Below are 9,221 nucleotides of genomic sequence, written 5' to 3' on the forward strand. Positions count from 1 at the left end.
ATCACTCCAAGTGACATTGAAACTTTTCTTATTCTTTTTCAAAGTGTTTGCACACTCAGATTGAATATGCCCAAAACCTTCACATTCTCACACTGCCTTTGGATTCCCTTTTTGTTAGAGACAGATGGTTTAATGAAAGTATTACCTTTTGAACCTTTCGAAATATTCTTTTTATTTCCCATCTTTTTCATATAATTCTGAAAATTCTTAGTTAATAAAGCAATCTCATCATCACATTCACTATCAGAATTTTCATTATCAGCAACTTTCAAAGCAATACTTTTACCTTTATCAGCAATGGATTTGGGTTTGTCCTTTTGTTTAATCTGTTGATTTAATTCAAAAGTACGTAAGGAACCCATCAATTCTTCCACTTTCATAGTGCTAAAATCTTTAGCTTCCTCCATTGCTAAAAGTTTTGTATCAAACCTTTCTGGAAGAACTCTAACAATTTTTCTCACAAGAACAGAGTCATCAAGCTTTTCTCCAAGAGCAAAATATTCATTAGCAATGTCAGATAATTTTTCATAGAATTCAGTTAAAGTTTCATTATCAGACATTCTAAGTTCATCAAATTTAGTTTGAAGCATGATAAATCTAGATCTTTTCACATCAGAAGTTCCTTCAAACTGAGTTTGAAGAATCTCCCAAGCTTCCTTAGCAGAAACACAAGATGATATAAGTTTAATGTAACCCTCACCTACACCATTAAAGATAGCATGCAAGGCTTTGCTATTGTAGGCAGATAGTTTATCATCTTCAATAGACCATTCCAGTTCAGATTTTATAATAGTATTACCTGAAGAATCTGTCTCAACTGGAGGAGACCAACCTGATAGAAGCATTCTCCACGCCTTCTCATCTTGAGATTTGATGAAGGCTCTCATTCTAACTTTCCAGTAAGGATAGTTAGAGTCATTAAGCAATGGTGGTCTAGAAATAGAACTTCCTTCTGCAAAAAATGACATTCTAACAAAAACGTTATAGGACCACACTAAGAGTTTAGTGTCCTGCTCTGATACCAAATGAAAAACCGTGTTTTTGCAAATGTCAGTTGTATATAAGAAAATATAAAAACTGTAATCGTTTGCAGCAGCAGAAAGTAATTCTGCTACAGCAAAACGAAACAGGCAGAATATAAAATATTTGCATAAAAATAAATAACTTGACACAAGAGATTTATACATGGTATCAGTGTTCTCACGAACACTCCTAGTCCACGGGGCCACGCCCAGAGAATGAAATCAATTAATAAAGTATCAAAATTACAAAGACAATTGACTTAAACAAGTTTAGACTCCCTCTAAAGTATTGCCGCAATCCTTTGTAATCCACTTTATGAATCGACTTCTTGAAACACCTTCAAGCCGAACTCCCTTCGTCTTTGAAGTGTGAGTGCTTACTTCCTCCCGAAGTAAGGCTTCAACAAGTCTTCTCCCGAAGACCAAGTGCTTACTTCCTCCCGAAGTAAGGCTTTATCAAGTCTTCTCCCGAAGACCAATCTCTTGTTCAGTCAAGTAGTTCTTCACAACCTCTAGGATAGAGTAAGAACAGAAATAGAACAACTAGGACCTAGATGAACAACTAGGCTCTCACAAAACAAAGAAAGACTCTCTTCTCTCAAAAGATAAATGTAGAAAATGAATAATGGAAGAGATAATTCGAATGGTTGCTCTCTAGGCTCTATTTATAGATCATAGAAACCAAAGAGGCAACCACAAGTTCGAATTAGCAGCTGTACAAAAACTTTCCAAAAACAAACACGATCTGCTACAACAGATTCGGTTGCTGACGAAGCAGATCTGCCCAGAAACGGGAAACTTACTAAAATCGGGTCCGATCTTCTTTCAAAGCTTGATTCCTGCCAAAAACAGATTATACATTCTGATTGTATCAAGATACAATCGAAATTCAAAAGGAAAAGGCAATAATCAAAGTTTCCCTTAAAAGGACAACTTTCCAAAAGAGAATTTCTTCTCTTTTGAGAAGTTTTCAACAAAGGAAAGTTCAGCTGAAAGTGCAACTTTCCAAACAAGGAAAATGGCAACTTATAACCGAATAAAAGAGGTAAGATTTCGAAAATGAATGCATAGCAATCTTACCATAAAAAGGAAAAATTATTTTGTCACCTAACTTGCCAAAAAAGGACTTTACAAACGTGAAATAGAACAAGACAAAAAACCCTTGCAACAGTAGACTAAGCAGACTGTGATCTGACTGAACTACTATATTTCCTTGTGTTCTTTAAATTTCCAATACATTTGTGTGTTCATAGCTTGAATACTCGCCATTATAGGTCGAGTACTCACACATTTTTTGTATATATCTTTATTATATTATTTATTTTGGTGTTGTCTAAATTCCTCCAACAATAATCCTCTATACATTTACTGCTTCTTAAATAGGAGGAGAATGAGATTAGAAGAGAAAATGACACATCTCCTTTTTATCTCTAGGTACTATGTTGTCTCCGTAGTCTTTAGTCCCTCTAGTAAGAGTTTGGTGAGACAAGATTTGTCCCATATGCAGCTAATGTAAAAGTACAGAATATAATCGCCACTTTGTCAAAATAGTATGGTCTTAATGTTAATCTAGCGCTGAATTAGTTGTCTAGAGTGATTTACTATGAAACTTGTATTATGTGAATAATTGAATCCCGAATGACCTATAATTTGGAATCTCGTGGCTCAAATGGACAAGATTTCTTTTGACCACTCTTCAAAATGTCCGTGATTCTTCCCAGATGCGTCTCAAATTAATTGGAGAACTTCTATAATGATGAGTACTAATCTCTTAGGTGAACCCTTCTATCACATGGTGCCTCAAACGCTTGCCACTAATTTTACTAAAAAAAATGCTCAACAAATTAAAATTTGGACAAAAAAAAAAAAGAGAAATTCTTAACAAAGGAAGCTTTGAAGTTTACACTCCCATTTTGAAAAAAAAAACAACCTTCAAAAAATTATGAAAAAAATTAGATAACGTGTATCCCATCAACTTTCTTTTCTTTTTTATTTGAAATTAACAAGAGTAGTCCATATTCCAATTTCCATCCCTTTAATAATAATGATCAGAGAGCAACAAACAAGAAGAACATAATCCATTTTGTCTCCACGTCTATGTTCAATTACGAGAACAAATGGGACCCACGCCACTTGTCCTGCTATAATTCCTGGTTTCCTTTTTTCTTTAGCAAGTGAAGACACGCGCGGGTCTTCTAGTTACAGTCCTGGTTTTAGTAATATCCTCTTCCTGACTCCTGAGCTTATACATGTACGGAAATTCATTCATTTCAAATATTGCTATTGCTATATTATTACATTCGACACTCGCTCCCCTTTCCCTTTTATTTATTATTTTTCTTTTTTCTTTCAAATTTTCAAAAATCGAAATATCTCACTATTCCCACTGTTTGTTTCACGAGAAAAATACGAAAGAAAGTTTTAAAAACTAAAACTTTACAAGCTAAAATCATCGTCTTTTTCTTCTTTGTCTTCTTTTCTTCTAACTAACCGCATCATCACCACCGGAAACTCTTACTTTCCTCTCCCATTTGTTTTTCTTTGTCTATCATTTCCATATACATAGCTAGCCGATTATAGAATTATTTTGAGTTCTTTCTTTTTGGATTAACGACGGTGACCGTCTGAGAAGGAAACAGACTAATCGGAGAAGATGAATGCGGTGGGGAGGCAGCTGTCGAGATCTAATCCGGCGGTGCATCACCAGCGGCAGTACTCAGATAACTTCCTTGACTCTTCCTCTAAGTGGTTCCAGTCCTCTTCCAATAATCTATCGCAGGTTCTCTCGTTTTCTCTTGATATATATGTAGATACATTTTCCTTAAAAACCCTATTGAGTTTTATACTTCCCAGGCGAGATAGTAGCTACTACATGGATTGGATTGATGTGTTTGAATGACAGAAGCTGATTTTTTTTTTAAAAAAACAGGATTTTGGGCTCTATGGGTCCAGACCCAGCAGAATTGGTCGGAGCGGCAGCGATCGTTCTCCGCCGGATGCTGTGGCACCTTCACTTTCCACGAGATCTTCCAGTTGGAGAAGGTACGGTGAGGATCAACTCTCACCGAGTGAGCTCAGCTCTGGCTTGCTCGATCTCCATTCCTTTGATACTGAGCTATTGCCTGAGGTTAGCCTTACCTTAAGCTTGTTATCATTAAATTTTAATTACTTCAATGAAGATGAAAGTGTTTCTTTTGAATTTCAGTAGCTCATAGGCCTAAACAATCGCTAGACGCCGGTTACGGTTCATGAATTATACTTTCTTGTAATGATTTATGGCGCATTGATTGATATATGTGTCTATATGTACATATTATTTAACTTGCATTTATCAGGACATAAAAACTGCGTAAAATATGCATATTAAATGGGTGCAATTTTAGGATAAACCCTGAATTTACAGATCTCCAATCCACCATCAGTACCCGAAGTTTCGTTGTATAAAGCAATTTTGTTCATTAATTGCATATTTATACTACTTAATTGTACAATTTTTTGTTTTTTTTATTTGTTGGGTATGATATGGGTGCTAACTGTTTATATTTGTTGGTTTGAATGGAACTGCTAGATACCCGTGAGTACCAGTCTATATAATGGACATCAATCTGGTCGTGGCAAAAGCTTTGATGATTCCGAGTCATTTCTCTCCAACAACAAGCTTACAGGCAGAGCACGAGGTTTAAATGATAATGCTCTTCTTAAAAGTTTTGCTGCTGATAAAGAAAGAGCCAACAATGTTGCAAAAATCAAAGTTGTGGTAGGTCTCTTTGATGCCATGTATATTCGTTTTTAAAGCTTCCATTTGCAACATTACTATCCGTCCTTTTATAGTCATATGATCACTGCAAAGAAGTAAACTGTGAAATTGTGGTCCTGTTTACTGGCTTTTTCTTTTTGGTGTAAAATATTTGGTGACAATCTTTGTTACAGGTGCGCAAGAGACCTTTAAATAAAAGGGAAATGTCAAAAAAGGAGGAAGACATAATAACGATAGCACCAAATTCTAATTGTCTTACTGTCCATGAAACAAAACTCAAGGTAAAAGAATCTACTTCTGGATGATTGTATTTGTTTTAACATCATGATTCTATGCTAATACTCATTATACCCGCTCTGTCTCTTTATCTTACGTCTAAACAAAAACGGAATATTAACTTTCGATTGAATGTGAACAAAATTTGCCTAAAAGTGAGAGTCTTGAATCTAAGTCTAACTGTAAGTAATGATTATTTTAGTTTTCTTAAACTATGTTTCCTTAAATTTTCTATGTTATGGGACAACTATTTTACAATCTTCTCCAAAGTCTGCCTTCTTGATGGAAGAAATAAATAATTATATATGTAGATATAAATGAAAAGAAAGGTCTGATGATTCACTGCCCCTTCAGGTTGACTTGACGGAGTATGTTGAGAAGCATGAATTTGTTTTTGATGCTGTGCTTGACGAGGATGTTTCAAATGATGAAGTGAGTATATCAACAAGCTTAAGTTCATTGCACGTGGATGTCTAATGGCTAATCTCCTTGGGTAGCTTGATGAGTTTCATTTTTCCATGATAGGTATACTCTGAGAGTGTGGAGCCTGTAGTTCCACTAATTTTCCACAAAACAAAAGCAACCTGCTTTGCATATGGACAAACAGGCAAGTGCTTATAACTTAGGCATATTGAATTCCACTATCTTTTCCATTTTCTGCAACTAAATCTTCTTACTGTACAACATGTAAAGTTCAAATAGACGAAGATGAATGCACCCCTCCCCAACTCATGAATCTTCATATTCTTATTGACAACTTCACATTAGAAAAACAAGTCTAGTGGTGGTCACTTTGGTTTTTTTGAACTTGTGACATTCTTACCCTCATATCTCACCCATGCATTCAGAAATTGAAGATTTAACATTTTTAATATGAAGAATGGGGTACAGAAACTAGGCTTCTGTTAGTGGAAAGGCTTCATCTACTTTCCTCATAAGATTCTCTTGTCACTTTTTCTCTTTTTTTTTTTTTTTAAAAAAAAAAAATCCAAAGCCTCCCAATTCTCTCTTTTTTACTTGTGCTGATCATCACCCTTCACCAAGTAGTATACTAAACTATTTCATGTCTTTCTGCTAAAAGTTTGTAATTCATACTCCGAAGAGACTCAGTTTTTTCAACCCCCCCTCCCCAATATTCCATTCATTTTTCTTTCGCATTCCTTCATTGTACATCATTTCACATTAGCTTGAACTAATGTTCTTTGCTTGTTCAGGGAGTGGTAAGACTTATACTATGCAGCCACTGCCACTTAAAGCATCACAAGATATCTTAAGATTAATGCACCAAACATACAGGAACCAGGGTTTTCAGTTATTTGTAAGCTTCTTTGAGATATATGGAGGGAAGCTTTTTGATCTCTTAAATGATCGAAAGTAAGTTGTTTCAGCCTGTCAGCAGAAAACATATCCATTCTATACTTATTTTCTGAACAAGTTTTACTTTTGCAGAAAGCTTTGCATGAGAGAGGATGGTAGACAGCAGGTTTGTATTGTGGGCTTGCAAGAATACAAGGTGACTAATGTGGAGACAATTAAGGAGCTTATTGAGAAGGGCAGCAATACAAGAAGTACAGGCACAACTGGTGCAAATGAAGAATCTTCAAGATCACATGCCATACTTCAGCTTTGCATCAAGAGATCAGCTGATGGCACTGAATCAAAGCCTGCTCGAGTTGTAGGCAAACTATCCTTTATAGATCTTGCTGGAAGTGAGCGTGGTGCAGATACTACTGATAATGACAAACAGACAAGGTAGAGTATTATTTTCTTGTAGTAGTCTTCTATTGCATAGACCTTTACGGCTTAGTCTAACCTTTATAGAGTAAAGGAGATGCAGTATCAAGAGGTCTTTCATTTCAGGAAGAGGACCAAAGGACATGATTAATTGGTGTTCAGTTTGTTTGCCTTATGTATCAACAACAATTATTGTGAGAACCTGCAAGTAAATATTTTTATTTATGCAGAATGGAAGGTGCTGAAATCAACAAAAGCTTACTGGCGCTGAAAGAATGCATTAGAGCTCTCGACAATGACCAAGGTCACATTCCATTTAGAGGAAGTAAGTTGACTGAAGTTCTTAGAGACTCATTTGTCGGTGACTCACGAACTGTTATGATATCATGCATCTCACCGAGTTCAGGATCATGTGAACATACACTCAATACACTAAGATATGCAGACAGGTATTTTTTTTTTCCTTTTAACGGTAGTACGAGCAAGGAAATGGATGATTTCGAAGTATTAGTTCTCATCATATGTTGTACTCTTTCATTTTTCCCCTTTTAATGTAGGGTGAAGAGTTTATCTAAAGGGAACAACTCCAAAAGGGATCAATTGTCTTCATCTTCAATCCTTCGAGAATCTACCACACTGCACTTATCTTCCACTTTACCAACTGAACCAGCCTTTGAGGATAACAAAATGTATGTTACCAATGAAAAGAGCAGGTTTGGTTGGTCCAAACAATTCGAAAAAGAACTTTCACCACCATTTATGGTGGATCGTGTTCTTAGCGGGAGGATTGAAGGAAATTTTGCTGCATCTGAATATTCAGATTATTATAAAGGTGAAAATGGTGGTCCAAATGGCATTAATGAAGATGAATTTGATTACACTGGTCAGGCCTATGAAAAAGATAAACCATCGCAGTTGAATTATAAAAAGGCCGAGAGCAACGAAAAATCATTTGTGGAACAAAAGAGGAAGATTGGTGCACATATAAAGCAGAGGAATGATCAGGACTTTGGGGCTAGCAATTCTAGTTCTGATGAGAATCTTATTGCCCTCCTCAAGGTAACCACATCCTTGAAATCAAGTTCTATTTTTAGAATTAAACACTCATTTCTAAGAAATTCTTATGTGGATGCCACCAGGAAGAGGAAGATCTTGTGACAGCTCATCGAAGACAAGTAGAGAAGACCATAGACATTGTTAAGGAGGTCCGTGAAATTTTCTTTCTAATGCATTTTTGTCTTTGATACATGTCTTGGACTAATTATGATTATTCTTGTTCAGGAAATGAATCTGTTGGTTGAAGCTGAACACCCAGGAAATCAACTATCTGACTATATCTCGAAGCTGAACTCCATACTTTCACAGAAGGCTGCCGAAATTCTTCAATTGCAGAACCAGTTGGCTCAATTTCAGAGGCATCTGAATGAGCATAATGTTTTGCAGTCTTCCAGCAATTGATTTCATCTGGAGGAGAGTGCGTACTTGAAGTAATTTTTGATCGGTACAACATGAGTTTCGTGCCTTTGGCCAGTCTGTTGATATAATTTGGTAATGCTTAGAGGTCTGGTTTTGTTCATGTGGCAACTTCATCTGGTTGCAAGTCATATTTTGTGAGGAAATCAGTCGTTTTGGGCTTGTTTATTTTCCTTGCTGCATATTCTGCTCGTTTGTAAAAATCAGTGCAAAACATGCTGAAAGAAGAAGAGAGGCCATGCTTGAGGTGCTAAGAATATTTTGGTTCCAATATCAGGAATTAATTTCATTTCTCGATCACATTGTTTGAGTTTTCCCATGTCTCTGCTGCTATCCTGAGTCGCGTGAAGTTATAATATATTGGCATAACGTTCTATACACACATTTGGTTATTGTGACCCTTTGTAAAATGATGTAGAAATTTTTTCATTATAATATTATATGTAAGTCTTGTTTTCCTTGTAAAGTTTGGTTACTGCTGTCATGTGAAATTGTGGGTTAACCTTGAGCTGGTAACTTCATTTCTGCCTTGGCCTTTGTTATAATTTGTTCAAAATTTTTAGTGGATTGACTACTCCCAAATCCCAATGAATAGGCTTTACAGTCACCACGCAATTACTAAAGTAACTCTTCATGCATCCTTAATCGTTTTAATATTATGATGTAATATACATACATATTTGGTTATTGGGACAGTTTGTGGATTAACATAGAGTTGGGTAACTTATTTGTCTTGTTCAGTTTTTTCAGTAAATTGACTATCACTCCTAAATTTAGTTGTTGCTATACATCACTACTGGAAAATTAAGCAAAAGTTTACAAAGATGCATGTGGTATAGAGTACTATTCTAGTCATTCATTAATTAATCAGACACCCTACCCTATTGATAGAATAGTACACGGATGGTATCCTACCACGACAACTCCCTAAATTTACAATCATAGACAAGTAACTTACA

At 35.8% G+C, this 9,221-nt stretch overlaps 1 protein-coding gene across 1 annotated transcript; it reads left to right on the forward strand.

Moving 5' to 3' along the window:
- Nucleotides 1-3,257: 3,257 nt before the first annotated feature.
- LOC115705481 (kinesin-like protein KIN-13B) lies at nt 3,258-8,728 on the forward strand. Its single transcript, XM_061103010.1, has 12 exons — nt 3,258-3,801; nt 3,952-4,149; nt 4,591-4,779; nt 4,953-5,060; nt 5,410-5,487; nt 5,581-5,666; nt 6,274-6,429; nt 6,505-6,807; nt 7,020-7,238; nt 7,347-7,848; nt 7,929-7,994; nt 8,071-8,728. The coding sequence occupies exons 1-12, from the start codon at nt 3,676-3,678 to the stop codon at nt 8,245-8,247; spliced, it is 2,208 nt and encodes a 735-aa protein (XP_060958993.1). The 5' UTR covers nt 3,258-3,675; the 3' UTR covers nt 8,248-8,728.
- The last annotated feature ends 493 nt before the right edge of the window (nt 8,729-9,221 follow it).

Source organism: Cannabis sativa, chromosome 1 (genome assembly GCF_029168945.1).
Source record: "Cannabis sativa cultivar Pink pepper isolate KNU-18-1 chromosome 1, ASM2916894v1, whole genome shotgun sequence".
Lineage (NCBI taxonomy): Eukaryota > Viridiplantae > Streptophyta > Magnoliopsida > Rosales > Cannabaceae > Cannabis > Cannabis sativa.